Source organism: Peromyscus eremicus, chromosome 8a (genome assembly GCF_949786415.1).
Source record: "Peromyscus eremicus chromosome 8a, PerEre_H2_v1, whole genome shotgun sequence".
Taxonomy (NCBI): domain Eukaryota; kingdom Metazoa; phylum Chordata; class Mammalia; order Rodentia; family Cricetidae; genus Peromyscus; species Peromyscus eremicus.
The window spans coordinates 73,339,437-73,362,471 of NC_081423.1; the positions used below are offsets into that span (position 1 = coordinate 73,339,437).

The 23,035-nt window shown below is 47.4% G+C and overlaps 1 protein-coding gene across 3 annotated transcripts in view; it reads right to left on the minus strand.

The window, feature by feature from the left end:
• Positions 1 to 8,443, minus strand: part of Hlf (HLF transcription factor, PAR bZIP family member) — a 58,454-nt gene extending 50,011 nt beyond the window's left edge. Inside the window, exons 1-2 of one of the 3 annotated variants that reach the window (XM_059271508.1) lie at positions 7,903 to 8,443; positions 5,461 to 5,796 (exon numbers count right to left, since the gene is read on the minus strand). In XM_059271508.1, coding sequence (XP_059127491.1) covers positions 5,461 to 5,796; positions 7,903 to 8,017 — 451 coding nt within the window. In that variant the 5' untranslated portion in view covers positions 8,018 to 8,443. Of the gene's footprint in view, positions 1 to 5,460; positions 5,797 to 7,244; positions 7,330 to 7,902 lie in introns of those variants that run through there. The other 2 variants (XM_059271510.1, XM_059271509.1) reach the window with 2 other exon arrangements.
• Positions 8,444 to 23,035: the final 14,592 nt, after the last annotated feature.

Here is a 23,035-nt window from a genome sequence, read left to right on the forward strand (position 1 = left end):
TCACTTTCACTGCTAAGACATAAAAAATGATTCCTGGGTAAAAGTGATTAGTGCTAGTTGGAAGAGAGGTGTCGGAGTCACATAATAAATCACGGCTGTCGCCTCACCCTCCGGCGTTCTGCATTAGGATGTCATCAGGGCTTCCTCCCAACTCCCTCATCATCTCTCCCTTTTCTCCACCTAATTCTGTCTTTCGAGTGCTATTTTTCTAGTCTGGTAGGCACAGCGCTGAACTGAAAACGCTCTGCCAAGACCCTTGGCAGCAGCCGGCCTCCAGGAATCCTGCCCACAGCCACGGTGCAGGAAAGACAGAGGAGACAGGGCCTCTGAGAGGCAGGCCAGAGGGCCAGGCTTAGGGGCTGGCTTGGATGCTAGCCAGAACAGGTTTCCCTGGCCTGCCAATGGCCCTCCCTTTGGAGCTCAGCTTTCTCATGCTAGGGTCAGGATTACAATCGCTCACTGGCACTTGGAATAGTTCTCCTGGGAAGAGAAGCAAGAGGGAGGAGGGAAGAAGAAAAAAAGACAAGCCAGTACACCACCCAGAGTTGGGCAAGCTCCACAGGGCATGGCCACGTGCCTGGAGCACACGGTCCTGCAGGCAGGCAGCCAGGGTGTCCAGGGCTCCCATGAGACCTAGGGGTGGGGGATGGATGGATGCTGGGTTGTTTCCCACAGGCAGAAGAGGAGCTGCTAACCTAGAGATGGTAGTGCTAGGTTAACATCAGGGAAGTAAATTTGTTCTAACCCAAGAGGGAGAGACAGGTCACACCAGCTGCAAGAATGATTGTTGGGCATGCTGAGGGAAAAAGAAAGAAAAAAGAAAAAAAAGAAAAAAGCATGTCCTATTTTTTTTTGCAGAGGGAAGAGGACTAGACGAACAAATCCCCAAATGGAGAATGGGGACAGGGAACCCCGCCATTCCTTTACCCTGCCACTGCTCTCCTAAGGACACTTCACACCGAGCTTTCCGTGCCCCGCACTTCATCGCATTTTGCCATGCTTCATCTTGTTTAAGCCTGATGAAACTCCCTGGGGAAAAGATTATTTATAGCCTGCACTCTATTTCTCTATAAAACTGGGGCTTAGAGAGGTTGAGAAGCAGACACAAAATGACCTGGCAAGCCAAGGGTGGGTCTAGGATGCAAACCTCAACCTCCGGTACCAAAGCCGACATTCTTACCGCCAAGCGGTCTTGCTTTCCATTTCCCTCCCTGAACATCTCTTGCCCCAGGCAAGGGATTGCTATTCTGTATATGTCAGCAACATGGACAGGAGAACAGGCTAAGTCTGTCCCCTTTCAGGGCATGGTGGACAAGATAAGTAATTCTAAGAGACTACATTCAGAGCAAACTAGACTTCTTGTCTCCCTTTCAGAATTTTCTTGATCCAAATGAAGTAGAAACTCCCAAGATTCTCAAAGTGCTGTACATGAACACCATCACTCACAGGGCTCCCAGCCAGCGGATGGACATACCCTGGGTAGGAAAAGAGATGATCTGCAGGTCCTTTAAAGCAAGCTTCACCCATTTTCCTCTGTGGGACTTCCCATAATCCTGAAACCACCTGCCCAGAGCTCCCCACATAATTACACAAACTCCATAGCTGGAATTTCCCTCCCATGTCAAGAGTCCTACCACCAAGGACACGAAGCAGAAAGAAGACACAAACTGCAGGCTGCAAAGCCACAGCAAGTGTCCTCATTCCCTTCTCTGGGTACCATTCACTCGAAGTCCTTCTCTTCCCACATGTGACCACACAGAAGGATTTTCACATTTCTGTGCACCCAGCCTTCATCACAGCTCAGTCCCTGGGCTCAGAACTGAAAAGAAACCTTCTTAATTCTCAGCTGAATCTGGGTCTTAAAGAGGCAGGACACCCCAAAGCTATGACTGTCCCTAAAGGGACAGCTTTCCTTAAAGCAGTCACTCAATTCTCAGGGCAAACAGATACTTATTTTTCCAAGTACCCAGCACATAACCGCCAGGAGCATGCTCGCCCCACGACCTCTGATATAATCTGATGTACAAACAGCAAAGCGTACCGAATGACTTTCGGCCATCCTGCTGGGCTGGGAACAGCCAGCATGCTGCATTCAGACACCCTGAGGCACCCACATCCAAGACCCACCACTCTTCCCTTCATGGACAGGACAACCCATGGCATCATCATCATCATCACCACCACCACCACCACCACCACCACCACCACCACCACCACCACCACCACCACAGCTTTCAATGTGTCTCTAGAGTACTACATGGAGGAACTGGATCAGGATGCCTAACATACGGAAAGGGTCTGGGGAGCAGTCATGATGGACAGTTTTCAACTAGGCTCACCTTGTTATTCCAAGATACTCTCAAGCTCCACCTCCTCCTGCATGATCTGTCTGTCTAGCTTCCCTACCTTTCACCCAGACAGGTGATGCAATGCTATCGACGTGATGCTATGTGAGCATAACTCAAAAGCTGCACACCGAGCAAGCCGTTGAAGGCAAATGTCTGAACTGTGCTGCACCATCTCCTGGCTACCCTGATGACTTCATTCTATCCCCTAAAAGTGCAGAAAACTCTTATTAATATCCTTATTTTTTCTTCTTGGCAACCCATTGTCTGTGGACCTTCCCCAAAGTTTTGCCATAGAGTATTATAGGGGAGAAAAAAAGTCCTCATTTGTATGATAGCAGCTGAAATTACGTCTAGATTTTGCTGCCCACGTTGAAGGTCCATGTCATTAATTCTCAGCTAGGAGAGATTTTATTCCGGGGGGACGTTTGGAGGTGACTGAAGATACTTTTACCTGCCACGGCTGGAGGGTGGGGTGCCACTGGCATCTAACGGAGAGAGTAGGGATATCCTTTAACATCCTGTAATCCACAGGGCTGTACACCACAAGACTTGTCCTCCAGGGAGAGTGCCAAGGTTGAGAAATCTCGGTTGGGGCTGAAATCACACAGTTCTCAGAATGCTCATGGTTACATCTGCGCTCTTCCGTTCTGAGGACTTACTTTCCTCAAGATTCACTTGGTATTTCTATTCTGGTCAGCCCTGTGAGCTATGCAGAATAGTCAAGAACTTGGTCTTTTTTTTTTTCTGGTTGACTTGACATAACACATCCATCAAGTCCGTGTCCCCTAGAATTTCATTTCTCAGTATAATCTTTATCATGAGCACCATTGTATGAACTGCAGAATGTGATTTTTTTTATCTATTGTCATTTGAAAAGAGAGTTTTGACTTTTTTTTCTTGTTATGACTACCACTGCATTTTTCCGTTCGAAGAATAAAATCGTTTTCAAATGTAATTCGACCAACTTTTTAAAGGATATTTAAATGGAGGGGTTGTTTTCCAGATCCCTTGGTATGTTTCTTCTGTAACTTAATGAAGTGATACTCACAGACACTTGGGAGCTCCTTGCTATGGACAGCAATTCTGAGTGGGGAATCCCCATCACGTGAGTCATGGACCACTGTGGTCTCTAAGGAGCGCTGAGAAATGACTTGAGCCTAAAATTCTAAGATCCCGATTTCTCACTCTCAGTAGGAACACCCTAGACACTGAGCAAACTCTCCTGATACTTCCCTCCAGAGAGAGGCTGTGTACTGTCTCTAGTGACTTTAGGAAGGTATTTCAGGTGACACTGTCATAACAGGGAAAGTTAGCAACAACCACAACCACTTGAATTAACGAAATGCCCGAAGCTAGCCACCTGACCTTGGTGCATTGTCTACAACTTCCAAAACAGCCTCCATCAAATTGAAATTATACCTTTCTATTAAAGGGGAAACTGAGGCTCCAAGAGGCTATGCCATTGCATATCACTCAGATATGCAGCAGAATGTGTGAAGTGCCAGTGTCCACTCTCTGGGACTCTGCTCTCTCTCCCTGTGGCACATCGTTATATCCAGCATAGTATTTTGCTAGCTACCTTTCCCAGTGAAGAAACTGAGGACAGTGGAGCTATGCATTCTTCATAGCAAGCCATCTAATTTACATCAGGAGGGTGATGCTGTCTCCGGGGGTAGCGGCAGGTTAAGACTTCATTCCAATAGAACCCGTGGCCTAGAGTTATCAACCAAAGTGGATTTGGGAGATGGGGTAAAACAGATTTGAAAGCCCAGAGATGTACAAAAGAGTGAATCTGAACTCCAGAACTAACCTAGAAAGGTAGGTGGAGCTCTCTCCGTCCCCTCTTTCCCTTCCATTTAAGCCCCCTTCTATATGTGACAGAAATTTCTGCCTGAGTTGAGGACACAGAGTTCAGCTGCAAATGCTAACACAAGTCTCTCCTTGTCCTGTTTTCTGCCTTTCCCTGCAGCTAAGACCTTCCGTTCGGTGACCTTCCTGTCAATTTATCAGTTTGAATCTTTGTTCCTGGAACCGGCACATGGGCACATGCAATGATCTTTCTTCCTTCTTGGTTGGTGCTGTGGAGTATTAAAGGTATGGATCCAGGGCTGCCTCAGTCTGTGCTTATCCCTGTCCATTTGGCAATGGGGTTTTTAAAGGCTAGTTCTTTCCAGGTTATGTTTTTGTGTCACTTAAAAACATCTTTCATTGTTCATTTGCATATATGTGTGAGCCTGTTTCAATGGGGGGTGTGTGCATGTGTTTGATTTGGTTTAGCTGGCTGCCCACTAACCTCAGCAATCCTCGGGTATCCACCTCCCCAGCACTAGGGTTACCAATGTGCCACTATGCCTGGCTTTTTTTACGTGGGCACGAGGGGTCAAATTCTGGTCCTCATACAAGCACGTATTGCCTGAAGCTTCTCTCCCCAGCCCTGTCACAGTCCTTGATAAAGGTGGAATAAACGTGGTGAACAGATGACAGTGAAAACTAGAACCGAAAGGCAGATTGGCTCCCAGGAACAGAGTGCTAAGAAGAGGCTTATGGGAGAGCTAATGGGAGAGCGCGCTATTGTTTAGATTCTGGGTCTTAGTCAATGACAAGAGGAGATGAATGAAGAAACAAACTGTCCCACCCCTTTCCTGGTGTGTACCCCTTTGGGCCAGAGAACGAATATGGGTTAACCCAGCCTTCTGGGGTCTACTCAAATTATCCAGCAAGATCCTATTATGTTTGCGTTTGGGGACCCAGGAGGAGGGGGCAGGAGATAGGATGGATGTTTACATTAACCCATTAGCCCAGTCATTAACTCTAGACTGGAGTATCTTAAACTGCAGCCTTTGAACCAACTACTCAGAATTCTCCTTGGAGTTGGTTAAAATGAACACGCTGGGTTCGCACCCCAGATCTGAAAACACCAGCTTTCTGAGGGCAGGTCCGTAGAGTCCGAATTTAACTGACTCTGCAGGTGAGAGCTGGGCACGCTCACTGAAGGAGGAAGGATGTTCAGAACAGAAAGAGGAGAGGCCTCCTCTCCTCTAGGAAGGTGTGCCAACCTCTCCCCCCTCCCCCGACCCCCCCACATCTAACGGGTGAACTTTCCAGAATTTACCTGGTCTGATAGGGCTCTGCATACAGTTCGGAGATGGGATGCCAGGGTGGAGGGGTGCAGGGGCCCGGCTGCTGAGGTCCATGACCGAGGGAGCCGTGGAGGACGCCGGTTGCAACCCAGGAGGGTGAGGGCTGTGGTCATGCTGTGATGGGCTGGGGGGGATGCCATTCTCTGACAGAAATTCCTCCAGGTCCATGTATTCCAACTGGAAAGTATCTCCGTCATAGGGAAGGGTTTTGTCCCATAAGGTGGGTCCCAAGAAGGCCGACTGGGGGACGGTCGGGCTGTTGCTCTCATCATCCAGCTTCTTTCCTTTGTCTTTATCTTTGCTAAATGCTGGAGGAGAAGGCAAAGGTGAGCTTTGTTTTAGAAACAGAAGAGAAAAGGGGTCACCAGCTTTCCTGCCGTCTGTTACCAAACTACTTCTCGGGGGCACCAGAGGCCCTCTGGATGCTGTCTTTTGTGGATCTAGAGTTTCAACATCTTCCTATTTACTTTGGAAAGAAAGCACCGGTCTGTAGCACCGGGCTACAGGATGATTTGGAATACAAACAAGAGAACAGTCGTCCTCGGTGTGTTATTTGAAGGGATAAGTCACTGAAATCTATGCTGAGAAAATAACACCCAAGATTATGTACAACTGATGTGATTTTTTTTTTAAAAGGAAACCGCCAAGAACCTGACATGATTTTTATCTTCCAAAAACTGATGACAGCAAAAACCTGAGGTCACTCAGATTTATAAGCCAGAGTATTCATGCTTAATCTTAGTAAAAGCAGCCCCCCCTCCTTAATACTATGTATCTAGTTCTTACACTCTCCCTTTCCATATATTATCTCAATAAACTTGCAAGACTACAACTATCCCCATTTACAAGGAAGATAAGGCGGCTCCTGTCTTAGAAGGAGCCAGGGGCCTGTGTGGGAGGGGTAGTAGGTGGGGGTGGGGGTGAGGGGTTGACGGGAAGAACCTTCAAACTCATCCATTTGCTTGAAAAGCCACGGGACAAAAAGAGTAAGGCTGTTTTAAACGGTGGTTTCTTCTTCCTTTTCCCTAAAGATTTAAGTATTACCTAATTTACAAAAAAAAAAAAAAAAAAGTATACATTGATGCATCCCATCTGAAGCAGCTGCACAGGTGCTGTATTCTACACTAGGATGGAAGAATGCAGCTATTTCCTGCCTGGAAATACAGCTCCCCCGGGTTTGGTCTTTACCAAGCTCTCTGCATTTTGCCAATATTCAGGTGTGGGTGGAATCTAGGATTACAGAATTTGCTTCTGAGTTTTTATTCCTTAGAGCTATGCAGCCCCACTGCCACTCAATCTAATCTCCAAATCCTCCACAGTCTCATTAGAGAGTTAGACTTAAAACGTCCACCGCAAAGAGCCCACCGCATCCGCTTTCTTCCAAATGCTACTCCTTCAGACGCAGGAAGGGTATGGGTTTGGGGAGGGGGGGGAGGGGGGGTCTGTAAGCGCAATCAAGCACTAGCAACTCTTGCAACGCAACAGGCGTTCTCTCCCAGAGAAAAAATGATGCAAACACCCCGAGGCTATTTGCAGCCAAATAATCTTTCAAGACTTTATTCTGGAGCCGCATGATTCGCTTTTGTCACTGTGATACCACCAAAGGCAAGAAACTGCACCCGCCCCAAACAAAACACAAATCCGTGGGGCATCAGCCGGTTTCCCCGCCCGGTCTCACATGCATGCCCCCTTACCCCACCCTATCCTTGTCTCCCCAGCCCCAGCCATGGTTGCCTAGGGAAGGTTTGAGACTTACCAAGAAAGGGCTCAAGCCAGAGGCGGCTCCTGCACGCGGTTACACGTGAGCCTGCTCAGCTCTCCCCTCCCACCGGGAAGAGTGCACCGGGAAAGTGTCAGCGCTGGAGGCGTGCACCGCTTCCCGCCGACAGACCACTCCCCCCACCACCCCCACCCCGCTTTGTGAATTGCCCTGCTGCAGGAGAAGAAGCCTCTCCGCTCCTGCCGCGTGAGTTCACAAGACAAAACAGTAACGGAAACAGTAACACAATCCAAATATCCAGGCTGCCGAGTGAGCGCCTCCCCCTACCCCCGCTCTTCACTCGGACCCCAGGCTCTAACCAGCCCCACTCCCCCATTTCCCCTCCTCAGTCACAGAGACAAGACTCTCCCGCAGACTCCCGTGCCCTGTCACTCTAGGCAGCGATCCAGACCTGTCAAGTTCACCTGTCACCTGCGTTGCAGGACAGACCTAGACAGTCCCGGCCAGGTCCCCAGCGCTATTTCAAATGTTGCCCGGAGAGATCCCCTTTGCATTGAGGAGAAAGAGTGATGAGTGAGCCCCCAATTTCCACTAAAGCCAGGCGAGGGGAAGAAAGATTCGGATGCCCAGCAGAGCAGGGGGTCCCTGGAAGTGTTGTCCCTTCCCTGAGCCCTGCTGTCCAGGCAACGCTCACCGTCTTCAGGATGAAGGGGGAGCTTCAGCGGGTTCTCCAGCAGGGACCTGAGCACGCCGTAGGGAGGCGGGATAAAGGTGGGGTTCAGGGGGAGCTGTCGGGACATTTTCTCCATCGTGATGCACTCAATTGTCTTTTAAAAAGAAGGCCAATCGCCGCCCCGAAATGTTGATGAGCTTTTTTCCTCCGTCCTTTGCCAACCAAAAGTACTCGCTTTCAAAACAGTTGCAGACAAGGAAGAAAAAAAAAAAAATACTTCTGTCTTTGTAAATACACCAGCATACAAATATCAAAATAAAAAATAAAAATAAAAACTTTCGGGTGCTCGGTGCTGACAGTCCCGGGAAAGCGCACTCACTCAGCGCCGCGGGATCCTCCGGCCCTGGGCAGGATGCTCTCACCTGCCTCCAGTCACTCAGACTTGCAAAATGTTCAAAATTGCAAGGGGAAAAAAAAAAAAGAAGAAGAAAGAGGAAAAAAGAAAAGAAAAAAAAAATGTAGACGGCTGCAGATGAGCAGAAGGCAAAGCGCGGGCCGCGGACCCTCGCACGAGCACCCGAGGCGGTGCCGTCCCGCCCCACCCCCCTCCCCGCCGCGGCCGCTGCTCCCCGCGCTCCGCGGCCCCGCAGCGCCGGGCTCAGCGCATCAGGCAGTCCATGTGCCGCTGCACTGACAAGAGTGACGTCAGGGCCCGCACCGCGCGCCGATAGGCGTGCAGGGGCGGAGCACAGGCCATCCCCGCCCACCATCCCCGCCCTTCCCGGGCTGCGTGTGTAGCATCGCCGCACGCTCTGATTTTTTTCTGGACCTTCTTGCCGCGACGGTGGTGGGCTGCTAAAAGCGCAGATGCCAGATTTCCTAGTTCACTGACTGCCTTGGGCTCTGAGGAACCCCACTCACCCCCACCTCGTCTCCTTTTGCGCGCTCGTTCTTTGTTTTGTTTTTGTTTTTTTGTTTTTTTCCAGAGTGAGTAGAGCGATGAGGAATTGGCATCAGTGGTTTTCAGCGTGGACATTGGTGCTTTTTAAAGAAAAAAAAAAAAAAAGAAAAAAACGAAAGATGGCCACTGGCATCCCAGGTTTAAATTAGACCCTCCCCTCCGGGGTGATGTCCTGGCAATTGTGGCTTTTTAAAGCTCCTGGGGTGGCTTCAACCAGAGGCCAAGTTTAGGAAACTCCTGTTTGGATAGACCTAAAGCAGATGACTTCTGAGTATTTCTCCTGGGCCCTGGCGAGCTTTGTACCTTCTTTCTAGCCCCACTCCATATCCAACCTAAAATAACTACTTTCCTGAATTCTAAAGAGGGTGCAAATGTAGAATGGAGACGGGAGTGGCAGACTGAGCTGAAGTGAACTATCTCCCACGCTGTCAGAGGGAATTAATGAGACAGACGTTCGCTTGCAAAGGAAGGATGGCATGAGAGACTTACACACTGAATGAGATTTGATGAGTGTTTCCAAGACTTAGCGCAACTGTAACTGGGCACAGCTGCAATTGGTCTGAATTCTAATGAACATAAGTTTATAAACTATTTGTTAAAAGGTAAAGAGGATCTTGTCATCTGTGACTGCTGCACTTCCGTCTGGCCTTCTGAAAGCTGGTAGAGCGGCCAGTCTTCTGACATTGGTGCTGAGGTGTGGAGTGGATGGGGTGGGATGTGGCCATTCAACACCACATGCCAGGAGAGCAGAGACCCACAAACTGTATCCCCACAGCCCTCTTTCACCTTTATGCCCCCTCCATTACATGTTTTCTAGCCAATACTAAGTCCCCCTGCCCCGTAAAGGAACCTGTGTAGTGGTTTTTGCAGTAGTGATGATTGAACTCGGTCCTTATTCATGTCTGGCTAGTGCTCTGCCACAGTGAGCTGTATTCTCAGACCTGTGGGGAAGGGTCTGCAAGAATCTGTTCAATGAGACATAAAGACCTTTGTGGCCATAGACTGGGTCCCTGGGTGCAAACATTAATGCCCCCCCCCAAGCCTCACTGCCAAGAGTAAAGGGTAAGAAAGGGGAGAGAAGAAACCTAAAACTCAGGAAACCCTGAGGGGCCGTTGGCCAGGGGCACAGGAAGCTCATAACAAGTGCCTTTGGCCGGCTGTAGCTCTTTCCCTGAGCAGAAGTTTCCTGGTAAAAGGATGGATGGTTTTGTGGCCTTCATTCCCTCAGGCTAAAACCCGGACAGAACATTGTTAAAGTAACATGCTAACCAAGATGCTCTTGGAATGCTGGATTCTAGAAACACAAACCTCCGTGGTGAGTGCTGTGCACATCTACTGGGCACCACTGCATGCCAATGACTGTGCCCGGTCTGGTCTGAAGAAGATGGATAAGACACAAACCTGTCAAGAGTGAGCCATGTAAAGACTGCCATAGAAGCAGACTACACACACACACACACACACACACACACACACACACACACACACACACGGGCTTCCCTTCCCATGATCTTTTCAGAGAGAGAGGTATCTCCTCAACTTACTCTCCCTGCAACTCTGTGAGCCAATAGACCAGGAGAGGTGCAAGCATTCTGACTAGAAACAAGTGAAGATTCCAAGCCTAAGAAAGGACTCCAGACCCTGTGTGACAGCCAGGCCCTGTGTGACAGCCTGTCAGCATTCCTCAGTGCCACCTGTTCTCTGCCCTTCCTCACTTCCCCATGTTTCTGCATATGGAACCCTTATTGAGTCAAGGAATTTGTTTGCCCAAGCAACCTATTCCTTCTCTTCAGAGAGAGCCTAACACCATGGCTTTGAAATAGTTCTCATTTAACTGGCATGGTGACTCATCACTCAGTTTACTGAGACGCTGGGTCATCTAATTTGCTTTCACTAGGCCTGGTCACCTCCGGATGTAGGCACCCTGGAACTCCATCCCCTTAGACAGTTCTCAGACTGTGGGTCACGACCCCTTTAGCAACTCTCTATCTTCAAAAATATTTACAATATGATTCATAGCAATAGCAAGATTATAGTTATGAACTAGCAATGAAAAAAAAATGTATGGGCTCACCACAACATGAGGAACTGCATTGAAGGGTCACAGCATTAGGAAGGTTGAGAACCACTGCCTTAGACCACAGTGACTCTCTCTTCTGTCCAGCTCTGCCTCTTCACTTCCAGTGTATAAGCTAGTGTTACAGAATTTTAATTACAGGAGACACTGCTTCAGAGCAGACTTCCTAGCATTCTGTCTCTCACAGTCTTTCGGCTCCTCTTCTGAAACGTTCCCTTCCATATACATGTAAGCACTGCGATTGTGGGGCGGTGCTCCCCACGATCCATTTACCTCCGCATTGTGTCCAGCTGTGGTTTTCTGTGATGCTCTCCATTTGGCAGGAAAAGGTGGTTCTCACCCTCAGGCTGATTCTTTAGTCTATGCAGACCTGCAAATCATCGGAAAGGTTGACCTGAACCCACGCGCTGAGTTACAAGTAGCACGTGTCTGTTTTCAAGACCTTTCCACGCCATGCTATTGTTTTGTCCTGACAAGTCCATTAAAAAAATTATCATCCCAATCTTCTATTGTTGGACAATAGCCTCCAAAGCAAGTGGTTCATATACACCTAACATTTTATTGTTTCTCATCACTTTACATTGTGGGTGAAGCTCAGTGGGGATGCTTGCATGGTTGGCCTTTCTTTTTTCCCCCTGTAGTATCAAGGTCTCTCTCTCTCTTCCCACATGGCCTCCTTGGGTGGTTTTTTCCATGTCTTTTCTCAGCAAAGTAGATAAGCCCCCATGTGCTGTGTTCCTGAAGCTTTACTTGCTGATGCCCATTGTTCAAAATCAGGTGTGTGGCTAGGCCTGAGTCAATAAGGGAGGGGAGTACATAGGGCATGGAAGTTAGGCAGTATAGTTCATCAGGGAAGTTAGTAAGCACTAGATACTTTGGCTGTCAGCTCAGTGAGTCACTAGTTGAATGTATGGCCCATCAGCCATTCATTCCATATCCATTCTAAGCAATGACATGTAGAGCTATCTATGAAATGTAAAGATAAACCAGACTGAGCCAGTGTCGGGAGCTCAGTCTAAGTGGGCTATGCCAGGAACAGCCACAGTACATGCCAACTGGTTTCTTACGTCTTCATTCATGCTGTTCATTTCTGGGATGTCCTTCCTTCCTGGCCCCATCTCTGAATTCCAATGGACAATGACTTCTTAGCATCCTAAGAACTTTGCTGATTGCCTTTCTTCAGATCCATCAGTGTGCTGTTCAGAGAGGGGGATAGGACAGACCATAGGAAGAAAGAAAGATTCTATGATAGCTGTAAGGCCCTCTGCTCTGGTTTTGGCCAGTGGTTTCTACCTGTTATCATTTCAAGAGACTTAACAATAAGGTTAAGCAGGGACACTTTGGGGCTGTGCAGGAGAATGGAGTGGAAAGGGCAGGTGGGAGTGAGCCATCTTGGCCCTGGCCAAGCTCTGTGGAGGGGGTCTTTGCTATGTGAATAGTGTCTGTGTTTCAGACTCCTGGTGGCTGTGAAATCTAGCTCTGCACACAGTGCCTTCCCCTGTTCCTGTGCCCTCCCAGGGCCTGGGAACCTGTGCATTGGTAGGACTGCCTAGCGATTATGAAGTGCATTGTATGGCCGGGCCAAAGCTCTAGGTGAACCTGTTTGTCCTGTCGCCAGTTTATCTGGGGAATTAATTTCACAGTGAAAAGCACTGAATTGCCAAGCCAAGGGTTGTCCCTTCCGCTCTTCTAGAGGCCTCCAACTCACCCAAAACGTTGAAAAGGACAATTATAATTAATTAGCCTAACTACTGAAGAATGGATTCTCTGGCTTCAGGAATATGAAAAACAAAATTAAGACATGTACTGGGAGTGCTAGGCTCTTCTTCAAGAATGACTAATGAAAGAATTGTGGCTAGACTGCCCTACTCTTTCCCTAAGGCCTGTACTGCTCTGGCAAACATCAATGGCAAATACTAAGGGAGGTGTAAAAAGAATAACACTAGGTACAGATGGCAAGACTTACGCAGGTGTGTTAGAAGACCAAAGACATTGTTTAGAAGAGAAAGAAAGAAAAATATATAGCAAGGAGAAAGGAAAACAGTGTAGAGTGTTACACAGAGTGAGAGCACAATTTGGGGCCAAATGTACGTTGGTTCCTGGGTACCTACCTGCTGCCACTAGTCTACATATCAACAACAGCATGGAGGAGGAAGAGGAGGAAGAGGCCATGGCAGCAACATGTTTACAATGTGCTTAGCTGTGTTCTTTAACTGTGATACAAAGTATTAATCTTGGTAACTCATCATCTCATCTATGACTTGTCACACAGTATAGGGTATATGGCATTTTCATCCCATTTTACAGACAAACCAATGAGATCCAGAAATGAGAGACTTGGTGTTTTCCTGTGATTAGCTAGCACACATACAAGTTAGGAGTCAAAACCAGCTCTGCTGGACTCTAGCATGTGTGTTCTTTCTCTCATCTAGAGAATAAATGATATACATCCCTTTAGTAAACCCATTGAATTTCCAACAGGCTCAACTCCTGTCCTGTAACCTTGGATAATCCATCTGATCTCCACGCTCTTTGGGGGAAATATAAACAGATGCGTGTGTTTCTCAGCTGGCAGTTACTAGGAGACTGAAATGCTGCAATGCATAGGAAAGTGCTTAGCAAACTTTGAAGGCTAGACTAAGGCGAGGCCTTGCTATTGGAGACTTCATTTTCTCTTTCCTCTGAGGTATACCCACAGATTAACCTGCGTACCCATTTCCTTGAGTCTACATTGTTAGTGGCTATTTTGCATCTAAATATGAATACTTTTTTTTAACCTTCTTTCTCTCTCACCAGGTAGCCATGTCACATTTATCCTATCCTCAAAAAAATGCAACCTAAAATTCAATAGTAGTAATAATAATAATAATAATAATAATAATAATAATAATAAAATCCAGCAGATTCTGGGTAGAGTTGCCCTTATCTTGGTTCATAGTAAGGGGTGACAGAAGAGAATTGTGTCGATTCAGTAACAGTTTAAAATGAGTAAATATAGCTGAAGAAAGAGACTGAAGGTTCACCATGATTCAGAATCAAATGTGTAATTCGATCAATTGATAGGTCAGGGGAACAGTTTACCAAAGTTAACATTCATCAACTGCATTCTAAAATATCACTTCTAAACTTCAGATGACCAGAGTTCACTTTTAAGCTGAGGAGGACACTCTCAAACAAGCTTCGTAGACCAAGTACTGAAGCAGACAGTGCTTCCGGTAGAGGAGACCTGAAGTCATGTCCAACTGTTTTAGTTACAGTTTCTATCGCTACGGTGAAACACCATGACCAAAAAGCAAGTTGGGGAGAAAAGGGTTTATTTAGCTTACACTTCCAGATCATAGTCCATCATTGGAAGGAGTCAGAACAGGGCTGGAACCTGGAGGCAGGAGCTGATGCAGAGGCTATGAAGGAGACCCCCCCCCACACACACACACATCTTGCTCAACCTGCTTTTTTATAGAACTCTGGACCATGAGCCCAGGAATGGTACTGCTCACCATGGGTTGGGCACTTCCAGACTGATCACTGACTGAGAAAATGCCTTACAGCTGTATTTCACAGTGGCATTTCCTCAACTGAGGCTCCTTCCTCTCCAATGACCCTACTGTATGTCAAGTTGACACACAAAACCAGCTGGTACAGTCCATTATCATTATGGTATGACATGTTAGTGTGCAGGCAGACATGGTACTAGAGAAGTAGCTGATTGTCCTACATTTGGCTTGTAGGCAACAGGAAGTGGTCTCAGACAATGGGTGGCATCTTGAGCATATATGAGACTTCAAAGCCCGCCTCTGCAGTGACACACTTCCTCCAACAAGACCACACCTACAAAGCCACACCTCCTTATAGTGCCACTCCCTTCGGGGGCCATTTTCTTTCAAACCACCACAGCCAACAGTCTTAGGGCCAACTCCCCTATTAGTTGAGCCTTAAAAATCAAGATAAGATTTTGATTCATAAACATTGCCACCATCCTATAAAGTTCCTGGGCTTTCGTGTGAGCCATGTCATGAGTGATTGGCCAATTTTATGTTTATATGTGGTATCTCTGTTGGATCGTTAGTAATCGGTTCCCTTATTACAGGCCATGACAAGCCACTACAACTCAGACACATGGGTGTCCCATGTGCAGCCAGATTAGCCTGGCACGGCTTTTCTTTAGACAAGAATTCTTTCTAAGGAGCATGCCAGTTATGTGGAACTTCAAGCAATACTTAAAAAAAAAATATCCCTCTCACCTGGACAGTATGTTCTCTGCCCTGTGGGGCTACTCTTCGTGGGAGCCTTTTTGCTAAACATGGAATCAGAGCACCGGAAGTGACTAGCATCACCTTAATGATATGAGGCAGTGCCAAGCAGGTGTGCAGAGCCTTGCTGGTTTCTCTCTAGTGGAGCAGCTGTGTGGATGTGGGCATTCATCACAGGGACGTGGACTGAGGGGAGAGATGTGGGAGGAGAGACTGTGTGTGGCCTGAAGTGATTTAGATCTTTTGACATGTGATAGGATAAATTCTCAGGTTACTTTCTTCCTACTTGTTATGCCTCTCAGGCATCTGCTGGTCTCTGTACCATGCAGGAGGCAGCGTTCCTGAGTTTTTAGCCTCTGCTTTACTAGGCTCCAAGCACACTATTCCCCATCTATTAAGGCCAGGCAGAGAACATTAAGATTGATGGGCTCTCAACAGGACTGTTCTCCTGAGATGACAGCATCATGGTCTTCTGGATGCACACACACCGCCAGTGGAGGGCTCTTCTGGACCAGGCTCTGGGCTGGGCCCTGAAGATTGGAGCAAAGGGTACAGATTTAGCTCCAAGGCCCCTGCAGTCTGGCATCTACCATTAATGGTGGGATGGGGAGGGGGGGGACACAAAGGGCGATTAGCTCTGAAGACGAAGAGAAGTCTTCATAGGGCAGCTGTGGGGAAGGCTTTGAAGATAGGAGTGGACTAAGGAGGCAGGGAATGGGGAAGGAGATCCAGTCAGGACAGACAGGTGGGAATGGCACAGTTCAAAGTACAAGCTTTTCAGTTTTCTGCAACGTGAGGTTTACCGGATGGCTGTAAGAGGCACAACTATTGTTTACTATACTCTGCCTCAGCAAGGCACTTGGCTAGAGGGTTTGCATGCCACATGGTCATCCGTCTTTAAAACAACCCCATGAATCAGCTGCTAACATTCCTTATGAAACATAACTCTGAGCTGTATCACAGGCCAAAGTCAAACTGGCTGGTGCAGCACAGGGCGAGTATCAAAAGCCTCTGCCTTGTTACCTCTCGTCCTGATGCTTCATTCCCTCTCTACAGACTCACCTGAGGCACACATGGGGGCACGCCACACCCGGGAGTTCAAGAGTTTGTTTTATTTGGATTTCCTCCACTGACAGGAAAATTCTCTCCCTTGCTTTTAGTTGGTGCGTGCGTGCGTGCGTGCGTGCGCGTGTGTGTGTGTATGTGTGTGTGTGTGTCTGTGCGTCTGTGTGTCTGTGTGTGTACTGGCCACAGGGCAACACTGGACGTCTGCCCTCAGGCACCATCCATCATACTTGTTTTGAGGCAGGGTCTTTCACTGTCCTGAGCCTCACTAAGTAGACAGCCCCGGAGATACCCCTTTCATTGCCACCAGTGCTGAGATTTTCAGCCCATGCCATCAAATGCAGGTTTTCATATGGATTCTTGGCATTGAACACGGGTCCTCGTGCTGGCAAGGCAAGCATTCTATCCACCGAGCTGTATTACCATCCTTGGGAATCACATGGAAGGCATGGCCTCATGGCTTGAAGGTGTATACAGATTCTAGTGGGGCGGGGGTGGAGGGGGTGAGGGCAGTGCCGAAGTCCGGGGTCATCTGCCTGGGCCATATGCTTGGGCGGATCTGTTTGTAGAAGGGTTGTGTTCTCTCGCTCTCCAGTTTCAGCTGTTCTTCCTCGCCCACCTCGGAAGGAGTGAAAACTATCGCTCTAGAGTGAGCAGCTTGTTCCTTCCTCCTTCGCCGGTCAGTTCTTACCCACCCCTGAAGGTTGGCGGTGTTTGTTATCAGTGCCTCCCACAGTCTCCATTACCTCCCTGGCTTGGGTTTCTGTTTACCTGCTGGGGCTTAGTCCTGACCATTCAGCTCTCCTTCCTTATTCCTTTCGGAACACGCCCAAGCATAATGGGTTCCCATCCAAATGAGACCTACTGTTGAATGTGTTGCCTCGGGTATGCCTCCAGTTGCCAGCTAGTCAGCGCTTACGTAGTTACAGAGGTCCAGTAGCTAATAATCTGGGTATCTCATACCACTGCCTAATTGTCTTGGGTATTTTGTTAAGAAAATGGCAAGCAGCCTATGAGATTTCTATGTTTAGTTCTGAAATGTCTTGCAGTACTAAGCTATTTGAGTCCAGAGAGACCAATGCCGTACTCAGTTGCTCTTTTCCAGTAGCAGTCAAATGAGATTGTTCCAAAGTTCAGAAGGATGATTCAGAGTGCAGATCCGTGGGTCTGTCTGCTGCAAGAGTCTGTTCTGCCTGAATTACGATGTGTATGTGCTTTTTAAAAATATATAGTTATTCAAGATTTGTGTGAATGAGTGTTTCGAGTTCCTGTATGTCTGTGCATCATGCCCAGGCCTGGTCAGAAGAGGGTGTCAGATTCCCTAGAACTGGTTATGAGCTGCCAAGTGGGTGCTGAGAATCCAACCTGAATCCTCTACAGCAGCAATTCTCAACCTGTGGGTACTGACCCCTTTGGAGGTTGCATATCAGATAGCCTGCATATCAGATATTTATATTATATATAACATAAATAACAGTAGCAAAATTACAGTTATGAAGTAGCAATGAAAATAATGCATGGTTGGGGGTCACCACACCATGAGGAACTGTACTAAAGCGTCATAGCATTGGGAAGGTTGAGAACCACTACTCTGTAAGAACACATTGTCTTCATCTCTGAGCCATCTCTCTAGCCTGGTGTCTGCCTCTTAGAGACGTGCCTTTTTTCCCTAGAGCTGCCTAGCACAGCACCACAAATTCGATGTCTGAAAACCACAGAAAGCGTTCTCTTACAGTTTGGGAAGTCAAACGTCTAAACTGAACATGCCAGCAAGGACTGGCTCAGTGTGAGGGGGAATCTTGTCTTTGTTCTTCTGGATCCAGAGCAGTTGGGACTTGCCTCCCCAGCCACCAGCTTCAGCAGAGTTTTGTGGGGAGATATTGTCCCCCAGTCAAAGGCATCGGGCCTGTGACTTGAAATAGAAATACCACATCTGTAATTGAATACACAAACACAAAGGCATGGGGGCAAAGTTCTCTTCATTCGTTCAGGATTTTGTGTATTGAAAGGTGAAGAAAGATTCCCCTCCCCACTCTATAACACACACACACACACACACACACACACACACACACACACACACACACATCACCCCAGTGTCTTATCAGTATACATTTACAAATGAGATAAGATTTCTCCTTTCCCTTCCACTGCCTTAGTCTCTTTTCCATGCCGATTCAAAGCCAAGGTTTTAACCTAGGAACTGCACTACTGCTGGCTCTTTCTGCAAGAGTGTGGAAACTCAGTCTCAGCTCTGCTATCTGCCTTGTCCACAGGGCCCCTTCTCTGCTGTCCGGCATTCATTTCCTGTGTCCCTAATCCTCCAGCTATCAGCTACAAATCCTTTCCTTGGTGTCTCTCTTGGGACAAGACACAATTTACTTTCTGTAAATCTTCCACTTCCTCTTTGAAGGCAAGTCCGGGTCCTTGGATGACCCCCAGATGACCCTCAAGTCAGGCATCCTAGCCCAAAGCTTCTTTCCCTCAGCTAGCGTTATACTCAGACCTGATCTTGGTAGCAGAACTCTAGCCCAAACTACCTCTTCACGCTGTTCCTCTCCCCTGCTCTTGCCTCCCTGCAGGGAACCATTCGCCTCCTAGTGACTTCATGCCATGTTAACACTAGGGATGAACCTCACGTGATGTGGATAGAGCCAGAGAAATGAAAGCCCAAGAGTATGTACTGTAAACAGCATGCCCTGCCATCGTGTGTGTGTATGTGTGTGTGTGTGTGTGTGTGTGTGTGTGTGTGTGTTGTGCACGTGTGTGTGCCCACATGCAGGGCTTGTGGGTGGAGACCAGACATTGATGCTGGGGGATGCCAATCACTCTCTTCCACCATGCTTAGGTTTTTACTTGGGAGCTGGGGGTCTGAACTCAGGTCCTTAGGCTTTTGCAGCAAACCCTTTACCCACTGAGCCATCTCCCTAGCCCTGAACTACAAACAGTTTGTAGGAATTTAGAAGCTACCATACTCTTGTCGCGTCCATGTCTGCCCAACAGCTGGCTCTTTGGGCAAGTCAACCATGATTTTTCAGTATTGGCTGGTTCCCACAGTGTCAAAGCTCTTACCATGGCTGATTTCAATTACTAATGTGACACACTTAACGTGGAGTTGGGAAAAGGAGGCTGTCACACAGAAGTATGAGGCTTTTCTTCCTGACAGTTTCACGAGTCAAACAACCTCAATAGCATGAACCACAGTGGACCTTTCTACACTAACCCTGAAGTAGCTCATTTGAAGTGATTTTACCCACGTCCAGACGGTGAAAGATCTTCCCAGCAACTCCCTTTCACTCTGAGGCGAATGCTTCAATAGCTCATGTCACCTGAGATGACAGGATTAAGCTGGCTTTCATTCCCGGCCACACCTTTGAATACCACCTTTCTCATCTACCCCTGAGTTTAAAACACACTTACTCCGTTGTTTAACAAATACAAATAACCAAGTTTGGGTACTTTTTTCTTTCTTGACAGTTTTACTGAAGTTTAATTGGCATATAACAAACCATGCATGCAACTTGATTAGTTTTGACATCTGTATACACCCATGAAGCTATCATTATAATCAAAATACAAAAATGCCCAACCCCTCCCCCAAAGATTTTAATGGCCCTTTCTGGTCCCTCCCTCTCTCCTCCTGCCCCAGGCCACATAGATCTACTTTCTGTTGCTATATATTAATTTTCATTTTCCATGTATTTCTTACCTCTGCATTTAGCATGCTTTATTTAACTGCAAGTCTATATGAAGTCATTTTTAACAGGACTTTGTGTAATTATCAGATCCAAAACTGAAAATGTGAGCATTAGTTCTCAGAAGCACCAAGCTGGCAGTTAGGGCATGCAAGTGAATGGAGTAGACCCTGGGAGAGGATTCATAGGATTCGTGACTTGGGGGAGTGCGTGTGCGTGTGCGTGTGCGTGTGCGTGTGCGTGTGTGTGTGTGTGTGTGTGTGTGTGTGTGTGTGTGTGTGTATGGGGGGGTTGTGTTCATGTATGTGCATGAAGATATATACATATATGTGTGGGTATGTAGAGGTCAGAAGTCAACCTTGGATGCTGTTTCTCAGGAGTTGTCCACCTCATTCTTTGAGATGGTCTCTCACCAACCTGTTATTTCGTTAGGCTGGCTGGACAGCAAACTCCAGAGATCCTTTTCCTGACTCCTCTTCCCCCCAGTGCTGGGACTACATGCAGGCACTATCCCATCTCCTTCTGAATGAAGATTCTGAGGATAGAACTCAGCTTACCTCATGCTTACCCAGTAAACACTTTACCCAGTGAAACACCTACCCTTCCTCTCTTTCCTCTCTCCCTCTTATATCTGTATTTACTCATTTTTTCTTTCTTTCTTTTTTTTTGTTTTGTTTTTGTGAGACAGGGTTTCTTTGTGTAGTTTTGGTGCCTATCCTGGAACTCACTCTGTAGACCAGGCTGGCTTCGAACTCACAAGATCCGCCTGCCTCTGCCTCCCAAGTGCTGTGATTAAAGGCGTGTGCCACCACTGCCTGGCTCATTTTTTCATACTTAAAAAAAATACTTAATTGTTTTGGTCTGACCTGTGCCCAGGACTGAAGTGTCCCGAAGCTCCATGAGGGTCGAAAACAGATGAATTTTGTCCTTCAGTGTGGCCGAGGTGTAATGCTTGCTATCTAGGGATTGCTCAATTGAAGTGCTTGACTCTTAGTTTTCTTGAACAATACAGGAAAGCTGTGCCTGGAGGTATGTGTGGACTTAAGGAAGGAAGTAGGGCATGCTAAGGAAAGGAAGAAGAAGTTGGCCTGGAGTGCTTAACTTGGGACTCTTTCTGTCACTCCTGTACCAGACACAGGATCCACATCCCTTCTCCCTACAGTGGCTCAATGTAGACCATCTACCTCAATTCTAGCACCCCATGTATTCAGACAACTGAAGCCCAGAGGGCTCAAAGTGATGAGCAGAGGTAAGAGAAACGCCCATCTCCAGACTCCTATGCACAGCTGTTACTTCTGTCTTCCATTGTCAGAGGCACCAATTCTGCATAGAGGGGACAGAGCTGGAGCTGGGGTGGAGGAAGGAGCATGGACATTGGCTAGATCCAGGCAGGGAAGTAAAGCTAGCCTTGCCATCATCTTGTTCACCATTATTAACCAATTAGTCAATGCTTCCCAACGTCAGTTTTCCCACCAATAAAACCAGGATCATCACAGCCCTTCCGGGAGTCTTGTGAGAAAGTAATAGAAATAGTGCATGCAACACTCCTACCTCATTTTTGGGACTTAGCAGAAAGCCCATTGGTTTCCTTTCTCACCTGCAGCTTGTACGGTTAATGGGAAGCGGGGAAGGTAAAACCTCTCCTCAGGATCCCACGAATATCCTAAGCGAGACGCTGATCGTCGCACAGTTTAACTGACGTGCCAGCAGCAGGCTTGACATTTACAGGCTCTAACTATCTAAACAAAGCGCCGGCACTGTGCTTTGCTAACACATCAAGCTTCTGCCGCTGAGTGTCTAATGTACTCATTCCTGTAGGCACTTAGAAGAGAGGAAAAATTAGCTGCAGATTGGACAGAATGTCTTTATGACAGTTGTAATGCATATAGTCAATAACTCCCACTTTCCCAGAGAAGTAGAATCTTTTAAAAGCCAGATTATAACCCGATACCTCCTGACACACGTGTCTAGTGAGGCTATCCTTTTATTGAGCAGTTTTTTCCAATGGTAGGTATTATTTAGGGCCCCATTAAAACTCAGCTACACTGATCTCAGAGTCCCAGGCATTAAAATCATGTGCTGGGTGAACAGGAGGAGGAGGAGAAGGAGACTAATCTATTTTTAATCTTGTTCCAGGCTCTGTATTGTCTTCCTGTGAGAGACACACAATCTTCTCCTAATTAAGGACCTCAGGTTTCACTGAAGTATTACAAGAAATATGTCAGCTACACAGGATCTAAGAGTCTGTGGCCATGAGATTCTGGATGTCCCCAAGTTCCAATGCCTTCCAACTTTGCTTCTTGCTCACATAACTATCCAGAGAGATGCAGCCCAGGATGCTATGACGTCTCTAAGATCCTCAAAGTGCTGCTTCCATTTCTGGGTCCAACACGGCTGCCATCTTTGTTATTATTGTGCAGAGGCAGAGAAGGGCAAGGTGATCTTTTAAGGACACAACCCAGAAATGCCGCACATAATCACCACTCGCATTCCTAATGGCAGGGATTTGAAAAACATAGAAATATTTTCTCCCCTGTGTAATCATCAACGGCTCGACACCTCCACAGGGCCGGGAACCATATTTCTCTTCAGTTCATCATCCTCAGGAATGACCGCTTTCCGCATGGCAGACAGCAGTACCTTCTTCTCATGTGGGTCCTCACTGCAGCCAACAACAGAGGGAAAAGAGGGGGACAGTCCTTTTCTTCTTGCGAGCACAACCTCGAAACCGTTCACATCACTTCTGCTCAAGACCCATTCACTGGTCAGACTTTAGTGGCATGGCCAAAACTGTCTCTAAAGAGAGATGAGAAGTGTGTCCAGCCCACACTGGATGATTCCATTCCTGAAGGAAAAAGAAATACGGGAAAATAACTCCCTGTCGTAGAAAGCCATGGCTAGGCTATGTGCAAGGCAGTGACATAATGGACTTGTCTTTCCCAAGTCCCTGTGGATACGGGGTGGGAAGGGTACTCCAGAGGGTAGGCTCAATCGTGAAAGCAAGAGGAAGTGAGGTAACAGTAGCTTGGTTGCCCATGTGACAGCTAACATGGGGAGAAGTGGTCCGATTCAGGATGCATTTTGAAATCACTTTTCAAAATTCCTC